Genomic DNA, 18,082 nt, shown 5'->3' on the forward strand with positions numbered 1-18,082 from the left:
ACATAACAACTAAAACACTAATGTATTGTTATTGAAGACCTTAACTATGGTACCTCCCGTAACCCCTAACATCCAAGCAATGTGGATATGAGGAATGGGGAGAGTATATCTTATCCGTGAAGCTCATCTTTCCCAAAGGTTTGTGTTTGATGACAATGGATATTACCATTGTTGTGCTTCCATACCTTTCCCTGAAAAATGCGAATAGACTGATTTACGGACACTCAATATGTACGTTTTCTTATCTCGGGTAGGAAACGATACGTAAGATAGGAAGTAAGCTTTGGAATAAATTCAATCTCCTCTGATTCATGTTTAAATTCCAAAGAATCTTTTTTTTCTTTTGGCCAGGAGCAGATATCTTTGTTCATCTTTAAATTCCACTGTGTCAACTTTTACAACTGCCCATGGACCATGGGGACCTCTGAAGTCTGAAGGACAGTGTAAGCTCAACTACATACACGTGCCATCTAATAAGATGATTATTGCAAACCTGGACCTTTTGTTCCCTGCCAGCCTGACAGTTATGAATGTTCAAACCTACCCAGATTCCCTGGTAATATTTCGACTCTTCCATTTTCTGAATAACAAACAAGAAAAGACAAGAGAAAAACTGCACTGGATACCACATTGCAGGGCCAGAGGAAAAAACAACCCCAACATCCACATTCTTGACAATGAAAGCTTCAATAAATTTCCACCAGCATTGTGTATGGTTCTCTTATATGTTTATCTTTGCAAATGCTCACAATTACACTTACAAAGCATACATATCTCAGTCTTGTTCATTTTTATTGAATACCAACCCATTATTCATGCCCATTGAAGTAAATTGAAACATTCTAATAAATTTTCTAGAGACATGGTTGACGACCAAAGGAAATGCAATACTCATTGAAATAAAATTTGCAATGTAACCTCTAATCCTTGGATTTGCAGTTCTGGAGTTCTACAGATAATGCAATGATGAATTATTAAAGAAAGAGGGACCTCAGTTCTCAAATCTAAGACTGGTTCAAAATTTATTTTTTATTTTTTATTTATTTTTTAAAACCTCAACAAATTAAGCAAGAGATCAAAGCTTACACGTCCTTGTCCTGCCTCCTACTGGAAATAGTTGCCTAGAAGCTTTTTCTCTACCCATGAAGGTGACAGCACTGGACTTGTCTCACACTCCACAATCTCTCTTTGTGGGTCTTTGGCAGACTCATCCATGTTTACCTTCTCTGTGGGAAAAACTTTGACCCTCCATACCTTAAAAGTTTGGTCCAAGCTTGCACTATAAACCAACAAACCCTTCACCCCCACCACATTCTCTGTTTCCAAAGAAACTGCTAAGCATCTTACTGGCCCATGATGGCCTTCAATGACAGCGATGCATGAATGGAAGCAATTCCCTTCCTCTCTCCTCCAAACCCTTATGGTTGCATCCTCGGAGCCACTGAAGACTAATTCTCCTAAGGCTACCAAGCAAAGAACAGCAAAATGATGACCTTGCAGAAACCCTCCATGGTTGTACCTCCCAGACATCTTCTCCTTCTCCCAAAAGTTTATAAGCCCATCTGATGAGCCAGAGTAGAGGAGGGTGGTGTTCGGTGACGAGCTCAATGCCAAGGCATTCACTGGCGAAAGCTGGAACTTGAGAGTCATGGTCAGAATGTGAGAACTTTCACCAAACACCCTTCTCCAGATTTTGACTGAGCCATCTGAGGAGCAAGTGAAAACACAACCATCTTCTTGGTTGATGACAATCCCATTTACTTGACCTTCATGAGCCACAAATGAATCCACACAACACCTCTCGTTGATCTTCCAAGCTTTGACTGTTTTGTCCCACGAGCCTGTGTACAACAGCTTGTCTTCCTTGTTGTAAGCTAGGCAAGAGATGTGATCATTGTGCTGCTGGCTGCTCTTTCTTGAAAGGAACAAAAATCGATTTCTTTGAGGCAGAGTTGTGATCTTTTTCGGCCTAAAATTCTCTGCAGTGGACGCATCCCATATGCGAACTTTGCAGTCACCATGTGTGGTGAATAGCATTTTCCCTGAGGACAAGATGGCTCGAACTTGACCTGAAGCAGCCTTTATGTAACCAATTTCAGTGCAATCCGGCTGCTTCCAAGCATGAATACGGCTACTTTCTGAGCCTGTGAATATAAAATCTTTTGATAGTGTGATGGAGAAAATGTTACCTTCATGTCGGTGGAGGGAGGCAATGCAATGGTAAAGAAGGGGTTGGGAGGGAGAGGTGCGCACTGGGGATAGTGTCCATGGTGTCCCAGGGCTCATAGGCCGTGTAGGAATTGATGGTTCAGAAGCAGCAACAGAAGGTCTTGCTGAAGAAGCTGAATGAATGTTGTTGGTTTGTGATGAACTTTGTTGCTGGTCACCACGAGGCAACTTGATTCTCTTTCTTTCCTCATCCATGAAGCTCCAGAGGTTTTTCTCACAATTGAACTCCATGGCATTGCTGAGCAAAGCAACGGGAACAGTACGTGACAGCTGCAGGAAATGACAGGAAAAATTAAACCACAATGGTGCTTAAAAATTTGCTTTACTGTGTGTTAGATTTGGAGTTGGTGGTTGTTTAATTTGGAGCATTGGAGGGGACTAGTGTAGGCTTTCAATTGCATTCAATGTGCGTTACCAATTAGAGCATGCTAGTCACTGAGTTGGACAAAATGCAAGGCTCCATCTCCCTCAATGATGATGTTGGAGGGGCCTGGGGCTTGGCTGCACAAGTTTTTTTTCTACTTTGTGCGAGCTGTTGATCAAAAACTCTTCGGATGGAGCAACAATAACTAAATTTAAAAGCCTCTTCCTACCTCCCCATTGCATTTGATATAATAAAATAAAATAAAAATTATCTTCCAACTACTCATAGTACGGCAGCTGCTAATTAAAGCTTATTTAGATGAGAAGTTTAGAGAAAAATAACAGCACCCAGCTGCTAAAGATTATTTGATTTGCAGTAACTCCTATTTCGGCAAGTAGAACTGCTTTTTTTTAAATCACATTACTAAGATGAGATTCTGGTGAAGTGAATCTTTAATTTTGCAAGGAGATATTATAGCCAGAAATAAATGTGGTACATATTCATTGATAGGAGAAATATGCAATACCTTTTAGAGATATTTAGTGATATACCCATTTCTAGCACTAATATTATAAATAAACCCTACACAATTGAATTCCTATAAACAAACCCAAAAAAAACCCAAAAAATGATAGCTAGTCTTATTGAATTTAATATTGATTATTAAATTACTTTGATGCCCTATTGAGTGCTTTGGCTATTTTTATGAGATTTTGGGGTTGGGCTTGTTTTAAGAAATTAATGGCAGTTTTGTAATTTATAAGAAGTTAAAAGCTTTTTTGTTATGTTGTAAATGGGCTTTGGGTGTGTTTCTAAAGTCTATTTTATATAGGGTATTTTTATAATTTGGGCCCCCATATTGGGTATAATAGTGAATCTCCCTAACTTTTACTTGCAAAGTTGGATGCCTGCTCCTCTTCCTATCTTAATTTTCTGCTTTCCTGAATGCTCATGGAAAGCTGTCATTTCTTTTGGTCTGAATTATCATAAAAAGGAAGGGTCAAAAATAAAAAATCATAATGAAAACAAACAAACTTTGATCTCCAAAATTATTAAACCAGTGAATAGTACAGAAATAGTCATTGAGATTCCTCTCTATCCCTCCTCCAATTAGGCAGCAAATCCCCAATAATTAAAACATAAAACAAGTAACATGATCCAATGCTTCTCACTATAATCCCCCCACAATTAATCTCATCCACTCATTTTTCAAATCTCGCAGGCCCTCATGCCTTAAGAGGATACAACTGTATCATCAATAAGGAACGACTCCAGCCAGAGGGGAACCCTTCTACCCTGGTTACAATAGAATTACAGTTTAAAGCATGTTTAGCTAGAATATGAACAACAACCTGATTACATCCGCTTGGAATGAAAGAGACGGTTACATTCTCTAACTGTTGCAAACTCCTCTTGATATCATCAATGAGATGCCCTTTTGGTGCGAAAGACTCCTCATCAGTATTTAAATTGTTAACCACTGCTTGTGAATCAGACTCAACCAGGATAGAAGAGAAGCCTGCATCCCAAGCAAAGTTCAACCCGAATTGAAGTGCCATGATCTCGGCATGTTTGGGGGAGGTGGCAGTGTGAAGGGGAAGGGCCGTAGCCACCATCACTTCCCCTTTCTCATTTCTAATGACAGCACCAATTCCACCCACACCCATATCAGGAATATAAGCAGCATCTACATTGAGTTTAAACTTACCAACAGGAGGGTGAGACCATTTGGAAGCCTTTTCAATAACTATATTAGATTCTCTTCTCATTAGATCTCCATATTCCTCAGCCAAATGAACTGCTCCATTAAAAATCATTTCTTCTTTTTTAGACCAAGCTTCAAAAATCGCCTTGTTTCTATCTTTCCTTAAGCTCCAGCATGTACACAAATAGACGCATTTCAAATGTTGAAAGATAATTCGTGGCAGCTTCAAAGAAATCACCATAAGTGGACAATTGCAGCCCTTTAAAAACTTCCATGAATCTCACTTTCTTCCAAACTTTTTGGGCCCCAGGACAACTCCAAACTACATGTATTAGATTTTCAGAATTTACAATACAGATGGGGCAAGCGTCATCAGAAACAATTTTCCTCTTAAGAAGATTAGCTTTGCAAGGACGAGAGTTGTGGATAGCTCTCCAATTAAAAAAGATGAGTTTTTGTGGAATCTCTTGGGACCAAACTTTCTTCCAAAAAGAATTTTGGGCTCTTGGATCCGAAGAGGAGCCAGCATCCCCATTGCAGTCTTTTTTTTGCAGCATTCCCAATCAGTATCCACTTTTCACAGAATAAATTCCATTATTAGTATAGTGCCATATCCATCTATCCTTATGATAATTAGCACTCAATAGAAACACAGTTTTAACAATTCAATATTCCATACCCCATTAGGAAAAATAAAAGCAATTATTTTGGTTTCTTGATCCAGCACGGGAGGAGAGATAGAGCGAAAAGAAGTAGGCCTAGGAATCCAAGCATCTCCATAAACAAAAGTATCTGCCCCATCTCCCCACAGCATAATTTGAGATGCATTGAGCCACAGCATTAATAAGAAGAGACTTTTCTGCTTTTGAAAGCAATAACTCTTTCCAACCATTGAGTTGAGCTTCTTTCTTAATTTTTCTTTTATACACTTAAAAGCACTCTATTTTTTTCCTACCAATCGCCGTTGGCAATCCCAAGTATTTGGCATGAAAATAAACACTCTGGATGTGTAGGAAGCTGCATACCTCATTCCTTAATTGCATCGGAGCATTAGGGCTGAAAGCAATTGCTGATTTATCAAAATTTATTTTTTGGTCCGCCGCTGACCCATACATCTGAAACACTTTCTTAAGAGCCCTGCAAGCTTGAGGTGTTGCTTCTATAAATAACAGTCTGTCATCAGCGAAACAAAATTGAAGCCATGGTGTTGCTTCAAAATTGAAGCCTTAATTGAACATAATTCTTGAATAATTTTTCAGCATTCTCAAACTGTTTATATCGAGTCAATTTTGTGCTGTTAAATTTTTCGAATTTCATCCAATTTTCTGTCAAAATATGTCACATGCAACTTTATACGTCTCAGTTTTGATCTGAGACATATTTAGGCCAAGTCCAATGCCGGCCAAAGCAATATACACCTTGGTATGGCAAGACCATGTAACCTTTTGAAGCCCAACCAAAAAGGGACTAACTGCACTGAACCTAGCCCTATATCAACTGCAAACAAGGCCAACATATAATTTGGCTAGTCACACTCATCATTGGTGCAGCTTCTTCTGCTAGTTTGGCTCCTCACTGCAATTATGATCATAAGAGCGACACGTCGTTTTCAGAAGCATCTTTTGTATATGCCCTTTAGTGATAACCTGGGACAGAGAATTGCAGATTTTTTCTTTTAGCTCGTGGATTTTCTATCCCAGGTTATGTGTGGCCTTACTAGTTTTCAATTGTCGGAACATAAAATTTTTGTTCAACTATCAAACATGGATTGCATCTCAACCATTTAATTATATACGATCTAACTGTTGAAATGTAAATTCTCTTCTCTCACATTCAAATGCAGGACCATAATGAATATCCAATTCCAAAACCCCTTTCTTTTTTCGTTTATGATAGAAACAAACGGAAATCAAACGTAAGAACTTGAATATAAAGATAAATGCTTTTAACTATATAATCCTTTAGCCAAAACCCCTTACTTGAATTACCATAAAAGGGAAGGGTGTAAAAGAAAAAAATCACAGTGGTAACAAAGAAACTTTGATCTCCAAGACCAGTGAACAGTACAGACAGAGTCATTGAGATTCCTCTCTATCCCCAATAATTAAAACCTTACTCTAATCCCCCGCACTTCTATTCTTATCCACACATTTTTCAGAATCTCTTCCTTCCTGCCCATTTTTGGAGCATGGTCGGTGGTGTTTGTGGCCCAAACTTCGTCGTGCCACCCATCACCTCCTCTTTTATCATTATTTTCTTCACAAACATGTCCCACCACCATAACACAATCCTTTATACTTTCTTTCTCAATTGAATTAACATGGTAGAATCATTGATGAGCTTCCAGACATATCCATTAAAGCATGTTGGTGACAGCTAAGACCACCCCAAAAGAGACATGATTGGATGTCTGCACTGCATGTATGGACATATATATTTTGGTACTACCCCTTCCATATATATTCCCTTTTGTCTTCTAAATGTCAAATTAATTCATCAAACATTATGTATACTATGCATAATGTAGAGTACATTTGATAAACCCCAATTATTATTTTCAACTTGCTATAGCTGTTGTTATTTTATAAAAAATACTTATCTCGTTTTCAGGTAAGTAGAAGTTTCTATATTCTTTCGTGTCAATAGCAGTGTGATATGTGTATATAAATATATTAATTCTTTTTATTTTTGATGTATTATTTTTGTATATGTGTGAAACTATAATTCGCAAGAAAAAAAGAGTATATCCTTACCCACAATGAGGCAAGTAGTATTCTTATTATATATATGAGACCTAGCTAGGGCTTGTTTGCCATCTGAACCTTCCTAATTCTAAACCCATATCTTCTGCTCTCCATACTCTTTCCAATTAAGTTTGCTTTTTGAAAGATGGCCAGAATAGCATTTGGGCGCTTTGATGATTCTTTCAGTTTGGGGTCCCTTAAGGCCTATCTTGCAGAGTTCATCTCAACCTTGCTCTTTGTTTTTGCAGGAGTTGGTTCAGCCATTGCTTACAGTAATCATTTCTTCTATTCAACTCATTTCTATCTTTTGATCTATCAAAAAAATATGCTAAAACTAAAATTAATAGTTCAACTTGCGAGGTACTATGTCATGAATTCGATCCCGTGACAGAAAGACGACGATACAATCTATTAACAATTTATGATTTGAGATTTAATTACTTGCAAAGCAATTTAAATCATGCACTAATAATCCTTGGTGATTTTGTAACTTTTTTTTTTCTTTTTTTTTTCCGGTTTTTGTTTTGCTTTTTGTGTGCAGACAAGTTGACATCCAATGCTGCTCTTGATCCTGCTGGGCTAGTAGCCATTGCTATTGCCCATGGCTTTGCTCTCTTTGTTGCAGTCGCAATTGGCGCCAACATCTCTGGTGGACATGTGAACCCAGCGGTCACCTTTGGATTGGCTCTTGGTGGCCAAATCACTGTCCTCACTGGCATCTTCTACTGGATTGCGCAGCTTCTTGGTGCCATTGTTGCTGCCTACATCCTCAAGTTCGTCACCGGAGGCTTGGTAAGATATTGCTCAACATGTCAATCCAAAATTAATACAACTTTTTCCACGAATAGTGCATGGAATGACAGCTTTGTCCATCCCAACCTAAGCCTTCATGCACAAAATAAGGGCAATTATGATATTTTGGTGTTCTTAATTTTGGGAGTGACAAATTATGACACTTAAGGCTTAACCCTAATCAACTTAGCTAGCACAACAATTAGAATTTGGCTGTCTATTTATCCGTGAATGAAATTAAAAGGTTTTATTTGGGGGATTTAATGGAATTTCTTCGTACAAAATAAAGTTGTGTTGCTAATTTTTGTGATTTATGCGAAGACCGCTAGGAATACCAGATCTGTTCACTAACAACATTTGATTGATTCTTATTTGAGTTCCTTTTAAATTAAATCTTATCTATTATGAAGAAGTAAGATATTACCACTTAAACTGAGACATAATTTAGTGAACAAATTTGATAACTATGACGTCACTATTATGGAAAAAGTGTTTTAAACTAATTATAGTTATTATTTAGCGTATACGTACAAAGGAATCTTAATTTATTAGTTTAATTCAGTGTTGAAACTAACTATGGAATTTCTGTTCAGACAATTCCCATCCACAGTTTGGCTGCCGGAGTTGGAGCCATTCAAGGAGTAATCTTTGAGATCATCATCACCTTTGCTTTGGTTTACACTGTGTATGCAACAGCAGCTGACCCCAAGAAGGGCGCATTGGGCACCATTGCCCCCATGGCCATTGGTTTCATTGTTGGGGCTAACATCTTGGCTGCCGGCCCATTCTCCGGCGGATCAATGAACCCAGCTCGCTCTTTCGGGCCTGCCGTTGCTAGTGGCGACTTCCACGACAACTGGATCTACTGGGTTGGGCCCCTCGTTGGTGGTGGGCTTGCTGGGCTTATCTATGGCAATGTATTTTTTCACACTGAGCATGCACCCTTAGTCAACGAGTATTGATAGCGTTGACAATTGAGTTTGTTGCATGTGTTCCTTCCTAGCCAGTCCTTTTGCCCTTGTAATAAAAGAAGGAAGAGCAAGTTTTTGTTCTTGCTTCTTTTTCTTATCAACTTTCCAATTATTTATTCTCAACTTGGAACCCTGTTTTTATTGTGCTGTTTGTAAAGCCCATTTGTAGCTCACTTTTTCCTTGTGAAAATGAATGAAGTTGGTGAAGCCCGGCCCCTCTTTCTTCTGTGTATATGGTTTGCTTAATTTTGTGGGTTCTTTTGTTTTTTTTTTTTTTTTCTGGCTTTATACAAAGATTCATTGGATGCTCAGAAGTTTCGAACTTTTGACCACATGAGTGAAGGTTGAAGAGTTCAACCAATTGAGCTATACTCCATTGACATGAGTTCTTTTGGTTTTGGATGGAAGGAAAGTCCATTTTTCCAATAATGCAACTGATGACATTCTGTGCATTTGTGGAAATTGGCTTTAGATTACGTGGAAGTAAGACAATTTAAAGCAAAAATACATATGAGAATGTACATGCATTGAAGCCTTAAGCATAACCTAATTATGAATTTTGTATCATTTAAACTGGATTTTGAATTTAATTTATTTATCTAATTAAAACTTTCCAATAATGGTTGGCAAAAATGTCCTATGATGGTTGTGAAGGGTCTACTAGGATTTCTTCATAACGCCATTCATGTGCTTTCCATTCTGGCAGTTGTTGGACAACAACCTGCAATCATATGAGAAAGAAGCAATTAATTCAACCCAACTGTCCATGAATTGATGAAGATGTTTGTTTAGAGACAACATAACCAAAAATACTATATTGTTTTCCAACATAAAGACATCACAAACCAGTCCTCTAGAATCAGGTTTCCCAACTGTGGTTTGGCAAGCAAGTCTCCAATTTTTCGGTTTCTGCAAATTGTTCAATGTTAAGCCCTTCACTACAATTAGGCATACTGCTCTCACAATGATAGTCCAGTCTAATCTAGGCCTATGATCATACCTTTTTAAGGTGTTCCTTCTCTTTTCCTGTTCGAGGGTTTAACAGCTCTTTTCCTTGAACAACCTAGCAACACAAGGAAGATTCTTCACTTGTTGAAAAATTGAAATGACTCAAGTCAGATACAAGAAAAAGGGGGAAAAGAAAACTGGGAAAGATCACCTCAACCATACATGTCCCGCAGGTTCCTACTCCCCCACAATTGAGCAGAGTCCTGGCCTGAACATTTTGAACATTTTGAGCATGTAAATGTTTCTGTTCTAAATCACTAGAGAGAAGCTTAGAGCAAGAGAGAGAAGCTTACATAGGGTCCATACAAATCAATATTTGAATCCAACATTATATTCCTAAGCTTCTGCCCTCCACAAGCTTGACGAAGATGCACATCTGGTGTTTGATCAGGAAGTAACACAGACTGAAAACAAAACAACAAAACCAATGAAGGACACAAATTGTAAGTTTTCATATGAACATATATATACATAGTTTATAGAACTTACACTAACAAATGCAAAATCAACCAAAGGGGGTTGCTCTGGGTCAATAGCTCCAGATGGGTTCTCTTGGGATGTGCTAACTGCTCTAATTTTTCCTCTGGAGAAGAAGCTGTGAGGCTTAGAGGGTCTGAGAGTTGAATGGGAGTTGGCAATGGTGGAATTTATCAAGTGAAATGGGAGGGAGCAAAAAGATGAACCACAAGAGCTCAGTTGGAGACTGCCCATTTTGATGATGATATGTTGAAAGAAAGATTATTATTAATTTTTTTTCTTCAAAAGATAGGTTGTGTTGTGTAGGATAATTTAGCAGTGCTAGTTTCATGGGTTTGGTTTGCATCATGATGGATGTGTGGTGGATTTTGCCAATTACCTTATCCCATATGAAGTGCCTGCCCAACAAATATGATACATAAATAAAATAAAATAAAATACAAGATAATTAAAATGGGGCCAAATCTCAATTGGAATGCAAGGCCTGCTCAAAAAATTGGGCTGGGCTACTTTTGGTTTTGAAAACATTTGGGCTGATTAAACTGGACCAGTCTAGACCCAACAATTTAGAGGCAAATTTCAAAAAGCGCTAGAAGGAGGGTTCGAACCTCCGACCTTGTGGTTAACAGCCACACGCTCTAACCAACTGAGCTATTCCAGCACGTTGGCAATTATTCTAACATTAACAATTTAAAGTAAGTGAAAAGAAACATTACTTTGTGTTGGCGTAGCTAAGTGAGGGTATTATGGACATTTCTCAGTACCAGCTCATCAGTGTTTTGACGGGATAAAATGCCGTATGAAAAAAGATATAAAATGTAAAACTTTCAAATTTTTTTTTTTTTATGAAACAAAAATATATGGTAACTTATTTTGGCCCATTTTTGGATTGGGTTTGATGGGTGGGTTGGGTACAATTGTGGACCTTACAAGCTAATAGCCAATTCTCCCCATAAAAAACACCCAAGATTTCAAACACCCTGCTAAAACCCCTTTTGAAGTTCGAAGTTGCACTACATTTTTCATTTTTATAGACCAAATCAATGAGAATTGAGTCGGAATGCCAATGCTTATGCCCCAAGTCACAAACCTCCGTCTCCTCTTCTTTTCCCCTTTCCCTCGTCTCTCATTATCTTCCCTCAGTCTTAAACCCTTAAAACCTCGCACTCTCTTCACCGCCCTCGCTTCCTCCTACCGAAAACGACACCGTCCCATTCCCAACCAATCTCCCAATCCTGGTGCCAGAAACAAAACCACTCTCAGAGAGAGTAGAGGCAGAGACAAAGCAATGGAGGAAACTAAGGAGACTGAGACTGCTGGGTTCAATAAGAGAAGAGCAGAGGGTAACGATAAGAATGATAGGCCCAAGAAGAACCTTCAGCGAAAAGTGCGCACGCTCAATCCTATCAATACCCTATCTTATGTGCAGGTATATTGACTTTTGAGGTTTTGGCTTTCTGGGTTTTCATTAACTTTTGAGTATACTGCATAATTGATTGCATTGGGTCTCGTGTTATATTTGTTAATCTGATTTATGGGTTTTCTTTAGTTGTTGTTGTTGAGTATAGTGTATTATTCGTTGCATCGGTTCTTGGGTTACATTCATTTCTTTGATTTTTCTCATTTAGAATAGTTCTGCTTGTTTAATATGATTCATCTCAAGTGGATAATAATGATTCAAATAGTCAAAGGTTGTACCTTCAGTAAACCATCAAAACAGAACTACTTTCTGCCCTGACATTTCACTTCATCCTCTCTCTCGCTTTTTTATTACACTGAAAGGCATCTAACCCTCAAATAAGTGACAGTGACTTTACTCGAGTAAGTGGACTTGGGATTTGAATTATAAAAACCGGGTGGGGGTAGTAAAGTTGGGAGTGTGATTCTAGGAACTGGTTGCAATTTTTTTGGATTTGAAAATCTGACTTCTAAATTGGTATTCTGTTTTTGGACTTCAGTTTGGATTTAAATTTGTTCTCATGGTAATTTCTTGGTTGTGGGATTTGACTATTGGTGATGAGAAGGAATCAAAAAAGTTAAATTCAGAATGTTATGGTTTTGATTTACCAAGCAGATTTTTGCTGAGTTTTGCGTTGAATGGATACTTCTTGAAAACCAAAAAAGTTTGTATGTCTTAACTTTAGAAAGCACTGTTTGTTTCTATCATTGATCTTTTTTAGTTATTTATGGGATAATAATTTGGTCTTGCTTTTGCTCATTGCAGGTACTAGGGACTGGAATGGATACTCAGGATACATCTCCTTCGGTGTTGCTATTCTTTGACAAGCAAAGATTTATATTTAATGCTGGGGAGGTAAGTGTCAGGTGATTTGCATTAGGAACTCAATGATAAACCCGTTTTAAAGTAATATAATCTCTTACTATGCAACTCTCACTGCAGGGATTGCAAAGGTTCTGCACAGAGCATAAGATTAAGTTGTCAAAGGTATAAGATATCTGGAATCTTTACCCATCGTCTGTTGTCGGAACTTGGAATAAACATATAAATTGTTCTTCAGGTTTCTTCCTATGATTGAAATGCCTAATTGATGTTCTTGATTCTTCTTCAGATTGATCACATATTTCTCTCTCGTGTCTGCTCGGAGACTGCAGGTGGACTTCCAGGTTTGTTTCTTGAAAGATCAGCTAAGATGTTGCAGTTGCAGTTAAAGATTTTTTATTGTATTTTTGCTCTATCACCAGTAAACTGTGTAGTAACTCTGTATGATGAGATCTTTAAGCATAGTATTGTGCTTTCAATATCTGCACTGGTAATGAAAAAGAGATTGTTCTTGCTGACCCTGAATTGCCCGGCTTTTACTTTACATCACAGGTTTGCTGTTGACTTTGGCTGGCATGGGTGAAGAAGGAATGTCTGTAAGTATCAGATTGACTTTCTATGATTTTCTTCTTTACTGTAATCGGCCTTAAGTTTTATTTAAATTGGATCCAGTCTCCCAGATATTAGTTTAAATCATAATTTGCGTTGTTTTGAAGGTCAATGTATGGGGTCCATCAGATCTCAAGTATTTGATTGATGCTATGAGGTGTTTCATCCCAAATGCTGCCATGGTTCACACTCGGAGCTTTGGGCCCTCTGTTGGGGGTCTTATGGCTAGTCAAACAAAGTTTACAGAGCCCATTGTTCTTGTTGATGATGAAGTTGTCAAAATATCAGCCATTGTTCTACAACCAATTTTCTCGAACGGAGCTCAGCTCCTGAATGAATTATCCATCACTCAGAATCCTACAGAAAAGGTTTTTAATGACGGGGTGGATGTGTCAAAACCCTTTAGTCCTAATGGAAAAAATTCACCTACTGGAAAGCCTGGTGACATGTCTGTCATTTATGTCTGTGAATTACCTGAGATCAAAGGGAAATTTGACCCTGAAAAAGCTAAAGCTTTGGGTCTTAAACCAGGGTCTAAATATCGGGAACTGCAACTTGGGAATTCAGTGAAGTCAGATTTTCAAAACATCACGGTTAGTTCTGAAAACTTTGGAAAGAAATAAGTATAGCATTTATTTTCCAATGGTGTAATCCATTGAAAATGTTATAGTGCATTCTATGTTTTAAATGTTCTATTTCACCTATTTGTTTAGGTTCATCCAAGTGATGTAATGGACCCGTCTATTCCTGGTCCAATTGTGTTTCTTGTCGACTGCCCAACGGAATCTCATTTGCAGGAGTTGTTATCCATGCAATGTCTCAGTAGCTATTATGCAGATTTCTCGGGCCCGCCAGAGAATGCTAATGTTGTGACTTGTGTCATTCATTTGGGTCCTGCTTCTCTAATAAGCAATCCTAACTACCAAAGCTGGATGAAGAGATTTGGTTCAGCCCAACATATCATGGCTGGACATGAAAGGTGAATTGCTTTTCCTTTCCAGAAATCATCTAGGAGCTTCTTGGTGTATGGTTTTGAAAACCACTCTTGGCTTCTCTTTCTGTTTCCAGGAAGAATGTGGAGATTCCGATTCTAAGATCGAGTGCAAGAATTGCAGCTCAACTTAACTATCTGTGTCCACAGTTCTTTCCAGCTCCAGGTTTCTGGTCTCTTCAGCACCTTGATTGCTTGGCACCAGAATCCACTCCTTCAAGTGAGGTTTGTTAGAATATCTTTTCTTCTGTGTACATTAGGTTTGTTAGGATGGCTGGGAAGTTGGCAGGACCTTGATCAATGTTATATTTTATTTTTTAGCCTGCTTTTTAGAAATTTGGGGCTCATTTTGCAGCTAATTTGGTTTTTATTTTATTTTATTTTATTTTTACCAGGGTTCTGTTTCAAAGGTTTGTGAAAGCATTTCCGCTGAAAACCTCCTCAAGGTACAAATTGTTGATTTACTTGGATGCACTAGTAAGTAGTTTTGTGGCACTTATCATGTGAGCCGGATTTTCTTTTCTGCTTCATACAATAATTTTCTTCTTAAAGTAAGACTTTATTCCTAAATTTGCATCAGAAATATATATATATATATATATTTTTTGGAAGCCCTTCAATCTATAAATTTTTTTTTTTTTTGGGTTGAAAGTCCTTGAATCAGGTATTTAGGAAGTCATTTTTTTTTTTCTCTTTTTCATTTTTTTAAGTATCTAAAAGTTTACAGCCCAGAGACAAATTCGACACTTTTGGAGAGTGAGTTTGGTACTGAGAGTTTTCAAAACAGTGCTTTTGGTTTAATTGCATCATGTCATCCTTTTTTTATTTTTTTTATTTTTTTCTGTCTTTTCTTTTACCCAAGTATGATTATGAAAATTTTCCAGCAATGAAAGGATAAGTTTATGCTTACATGTTAGAACCTGTTTCTCACTATCCATGCCTGCTTTTCTCTGCTGCATTGCAAGTTCTGCAATCACTTTATTAATGTAAGAATTTTAATAATGAAGATTTTCCTGTTTGTTGAACAGTTCACTTTGCGTCCTTATGCTCGTCTTGGATTAGATAGGTCGGTTATTCCAAGTCAGGTGGCGTCCTCAGAAATCATTGATGAGTTACTTTCAGAGATTCCCGAGGTTGTAGATGCTGCCCAATGTGTTAGTCAGTTATGGCACCAGTCCACAGAAACAAAGGAAGAGATAAGGTTAACTCATGATGATAAAGTCATAGTTGAAGAGCCATGGTTTGATGAGAATACTCTTCCTAGTTGTTTGGAAAATATAAGAAGAGATGACTTGGAGATAGTTCTTCTAGGGACTGGATCATCTCAGCCATCTAAATATCGCAATGTCAGTTCTATCCATATCAATCTTTTCTCTAAAGGAGGTTTACTTTTAGACTGTGGTGAAGGAACCCTGGGACAGCTGAAAAGAAGGTAACACCGTTCGAACTTTAAAATTGCATTTACTACTCCTTATTCCTGAAAGTTTCTCATTCTTTCTTCCCCTTTAGATATAACATTTTATGTACATTGACAACAGATATGGCGTAGAGGGTGCTGATAATGCTGTGAGAGGTCTTAGGTGTATTTGGATTTCTCATATTCATGCTGATCACCATACGGGGTTGGCAAGAATACTTACTCTGCGACGTGATTTGTTGAAGGGAGTGCCTCACGAGCCATTACTTGTTGTTGGACCGAGAAAACTTAAATTCTTTTTGGATGCATACCAAAGACTTGAAGATTTGGATATGCAGTTCCTTGATTGTAAGCACACCACCGAAGCTTCCTTACATGCTTTCGAGGGCGTTACTGAAACAAATAAGGATCACTCTTTTCTAGGAAGTCCAACTAGTTTCGAGGACCTAATAGATAAAAATACAGATAGGCAAGTGGCACAGAAAGTTGATTCTACTCTATTTGCTAAAGGATCGCGTATGCAGAGCTATTGGAAGAGACCGGGTAGTCCTGTTGACAACAATGTAGTCTTTCCAATTTTAAAGAGCTTGCAAAAAGTGCTCGAGGAAGCAGGTTTGGAAGCCTTGATGAGTTTTCCTGTCATCCACTGCCCACAGGCATTTGGTGTTGTCTTGAGGGCTTCGGAGAGATTGAATAGTGTTGGAAAAGTGATTCCAGGTTGGAAGATTGTATACTCAGGTGATACTAGGCCCTGCCCGGAACTTACAGAAGCATCTCGTGGTGCAACAGTTCTTATACATGAGGCAAGTGATGACATGTATTTTGTGTATTTTTCGTTTGTCAAAGTTGATGGAATTTTGCAATTCCGTAAGAAATTGTGTGAAAAGGAAGAGGATGGTAGTTAATCAATTGCACTGCTGATTGTTGCAGGCAACTTTCGAGGATGGCATGGTGGACGAGGCTATAGCACGAAACCACAGCACAACCAAGGAAGCCATAGAAGTTGGGAACTCTGCGGGTGTTTTTCGCATAATCCTTACCCACTTCAGCCAGCGATATCCAAAAATCCCAGTATTCGATGAGACACACATGCATAAGACATGCATCGGATTTGACATGATGAGTATTAACATAGCCGATTTGCCCGTGCTTCCAAAAGTACTCCCATATTTGAAACTGCTTTTTAGAAACGAGATGATAATTGATGAATCTGATGAGGTTGTAGATGCTGCTGCAAGTGTAGCTTCTTGATAGGAAATTAAGTCATTGTTGTAATTCCCTTTTTTAATTAGTTAATTTTTTTCCTTAACCGTCTGTAGTTTTGAGTAAATTATTCAATTTGAGAGAGCATTGGTAATTGCATGTGGTCTAATGCTAGTCTTTTTTCCCTACTACATGCTAAACTCTCTCACCCGTTCACGCTTATCTCTCCAATACTCAGCCCTCAATCTCTCATCTCTTCGTCCTCCTCCTATCTCGCCAATGAAACCGAGCAAATCAATCAAGTCAACACTAAATATTTATATATACCGTTTCGGAGGGCATCAGAAGGTTCTCTCTCTGTTGTGGATGGAAGAAAAGGTTGCAGAGAAGGGTCGGGTTATTGTAAGTTTGAAATAATTAATATCCTTTTCTGCACTTTGGCCAACCTACATATCACAACCAACTATATCGTGTCTATCTCTATTATTGTGGTGGGCATCAATCCACCCGAACCAATGAAACCAGCCAATTTAAATTATAATTATCGATTTAGTTTGGTTTTAATCAGGAAAAGTTAAATTATTTAAAAATAGAGTTATACTGTATATGGTTTGGTTTAGTTTAACTTCGAACTATTATGAAATATTCAAAATACCACAAACTACCCATATTTAATGAAATAAAAAAGTGAAATTATTTATTAAATAAGGATAACATAGTAAATAAAAAAAATTCATATTTCATTATTAATATGAAGAAGAAAAAAAAGTTTTATATGGCATTTGTCATGTTTTCATGGAATACAATTTTATATTATTATAATTTGTGGAGGTAACTAGTTTCATCATATTATATATTATTATAATTTTTAATGGTGAAGATCTTATTATTTTTCATATTCATCTTCATCTTCCTTGCTTAAACTTAATGGGGGCTTGATAGTTTTATTTATTTAACGTTTTGATTTTCTTTTTTTGCTTTCCGTTCTTAATATGTTGGATCCACATACTTTTCTTCGTTTATTGTGAAATATGTTTCTAATTTGATGCTCTGACTTCGTTCAAACAAAGAATAAATAAATAAAGAAAACCAATTTTCCAATTTGAATTTTCAGGCAACATGCACTATAAATCTCAAGGTTATGAGTCCTATAGTCATTCATGCTATAATTTTCCACGAAAATATGACAAGTGACAAAAAAATACACAAAATACATGTCATCACTTTTTGCAAGCTCTTTAAAATTGGAAAGACTACATTGTTGTCAACAGGACTAGCCGGTCTCTTCCAA

At 37.6% G+C, this 18,082-nt stretch overlaps 5 protein-coding genes and 1 non-coding gene across 7 annotated transcripts; 2 read left to right on the forward strand and 4 right to left on the reverse strand.

Annotated features, from left to right (window-relative positions):
- Window positions 1-1,011: 1,011 nt before the first annotated feature.
- On the reverse strand, window positions 1,012-2,745 carry LOC117623500 (protein JINGUBANG-like). Its single transcript, XM_034354507.1, has 2 exons — window positions 2,645-2,745; window positions 1,012-2,499 (listed from the first exon to the last, which is right to left on the reverse strand). Exon 2 carries the CDS (start codon window positions 2,458-2,460, stop codon window positions 1,105-1,107), a length of 1,356 nt encoding a protein of 451 aa, XP_034210398.1. The 5' UTR covers window positions 2,461-2,499; window positions 2,645-2,745; the 3' UTR covers window positions 1,012-1,104.
- A 1,081-nt stretch (window positions 2,746-3,826) lies between these two features.
- Window positions 3,827-4,410, reverse strand: LOC117621041. The gene is made up of 2 exons (XM_034351300.1): window positions 3,982-4,410; window positions 3,827-3,889 (listed from the first exon to the last, which is right to left on the reverse strand). The coding sequence occupies exons 1-2, from the start codon at window positions 4,408-4,410 to the stop codon at window positions 3,827-3,829; spliced, it is 492 nt and encodes a 163-aa protein (XP_034207191.1).
- Window positions 4,411-6,905: 2,495 nt separating this feature from the next.
- LOC117623501 (aquaporin TIP2-1) lies at window positions 6,906-9,037 on the forward strand. The gene is made up of 3 exons (XM_034354508.1): window positions 6,906-7,314; window positions 7,584-7,834; window positions 8,428-9,037. The coding sequence occupies exons 1-3, from the start codon at window positions 7,188-7,190 to the stop codon at window positions 8,794-8,796; spliced, it is 747 nt and encodes a 248-aa protein (XP_034210399.1). The 5' UTR covers window positions 6,906-7,187; the 3' UTR covers window positions 8,797-9,037.
- A 260-nt stretch (window positions 9,038-9,297) lies between these two features.
- On the reverse strand, window positions 9,298-10,648 carry LOC117623502 (photosynthetic NDH subunit of subcomplex B 3, chloroplastic). 2 transcript variants are annotated; one of them, XM_034354510.1, is made up of 6 exons: window positions 10,303-10,648; window positions 10,107-10,217; window positions 9,965-10,021; window positions 9,806-9,868; window positions 9,652-9,714; window positions 9,298-9,526 (listed from the first exon to the last, which is right to left on the reverse strand). In XM_034354510.1, exons 1-6 carry the CDS (start codon window positions 10,522-10,524, stop codon window positions 9,443-9,445), a joined length of 600 nt encoding a protein of 199 aa, XP_034210401.1. In that variant the 5' UTR covers window positions 10,525-10,648; the 3' UTR covers window positions 9,298-9,442. The 2 variants fall into 2 exon arrangements, with proteins under 2 accessions (XP_034210401.1, XP_034210400.1); XM_034354509.1 differs by having other exon boundaries at window positions 9,434-9,714.
- A 229-nt stretch (window positions 10,649-10,877) lies between these two features.
- On the reverse strand, window positions 10,878-10,951 carry TRNAN-GUU. The gene has a single exon. It is a non-coding gene; the product is annotated as a tRNA-Asn (tRNA).
- Window positions 10,952-11,268: 317 nt separating this feature from the next.
- LOC117623406 (tRNase Z TRZ3, mitochondrial) lies at window positions 11,269-17,013 on the forward strand. The gene is made up of 12 exons (XM_034354372.1): window positions 11,269-11,719; window positions 12,515-12,604; window positions 12,692-12,736; window positions 12,861-12,915; window positions 13,124-13,167; window positions 13,288-13,773; window positions 13,894-14,159; window positions 14,249-14,396; window positions 14,567-14,617; window positions 15,200-15,603; window positions 15,710-16,391; window positions 16,519-17,013. Exons 1-12 carry the CDS (start codon window positions 11,351-11,353, stop codon window positions 16,837-16,839), a joined length of 2,961 nt encoding a protein of 986 aa, XP_034210263.1. The 5' UTR covers window positions 11,269-11,350; the 3' UTR covers window positions 16,840-17,013.
- Window positions 17,014-18,082: the final 1,069 nt, after the last annotated feature.

The sequence above is a fragment of the Prunus dulcis genome, chromosome 3 (assembly GCF_902201215.1).
Source record: "Prunus dulcis chromosome 3, ALMONDv2, whole genome shotgun sequence".
Taxonomy (NCBI): domain Eukaryota; kingdom Viridiplantae; phylum Streptophyta; class Magnoliopsida; order Rosales; family Rosaceae; genus Prunus; species Prunus dulcis.

Excerpts from the sequence above, each read along its gene's own strand:
- LOC117623502 (XM_034354509.1), bottom strand. The coding sequence starts at position 10,524 with ATGGGCAGTCTCCAACTGAGCTCTTGTGGTTCATCTTTTTGCTCCCTC. Across the intron at positions 10,022-10,106 it reads TTGATTTGTATGGACCCTAT|GCCAGGACTCTGCTCAATTG; the intron begins GTAAGCTTCTCT and ends CAAAATGTTCAG. Across the intron at positions 9,715-9,805 it reads AGAAGGAACACCTTAAAAAG|AAACCGAAAAATTGGAGACT; the intron begins GTATGATCATAG and ends AACAATTTGCAG.
- LOC117621041 (XM_034351300.1), bottom strand. The coding sequence starts at position 4,410 with ATGATTTTTAATGGAGCAGTTCATTTGGCTGAGGAATATGGAGATCTA. Across the intron at positions 3,890-3,981 it reads GTTTGCAACAGTTAGAGAAT|GGTAGAAGGGTTCCCCTCTG; the intron begins GTAACCGTCTCT and ends TATTGTAACCAG.
- LOC117623500 (XM_034354507.1), bottom strand. The coding sequence starts at position 2,460 with ATGGAGTTCAATTGTGAGAAAAACCTCTGGAGCTTCATGGATGAGGAA.
- LOC117623406 (XM_034354372.1), top strand. The coding sequence starts at position 11,351 with ATGCCAATGCTTATGCCCCAAGTCACAAACCTCCGTCTCCTCTTCTTT. Across the intron at positions 12,605-12,691 it reads TTATATTTAATGCTGGGGAG|GGATTGCAAAGGTTCTGCAC; the intron begins GTAAGTGTCAGG and ends CTCTCACTGCAG. Across the intron at positions 16,392-16,518 it reads CAACAGTTCTTATACATGAG|GCAACTTTCGAGGATGGCAT; the intron begins GCAAGTGATGAC and ends TGATTGTTGCAG.
- LOC117623501 (XM_034354508.1), top strand. The coding sequence starts at position 7,188 with ATGGCCAGAATAGCATTTGGGCGCTTTGATGATTCTTTCAGTTTGGGG. Across the intron at positions 7,315-7,583 it reads TGGTTCAGCCATTGCTTACA|ACAAGTTGACATCCAATGCT; the intron begins GTAATCATTTCT and ends TTTTGTGTGCAG. Across the intron at positions 7,835-8,427 it reads AGTTCGTCACCGGAGGCTTG|ACAATTCCCATCCACAGTTT; the intron begins GTAAGATATTGC and ends ATTTCTGTTCAG.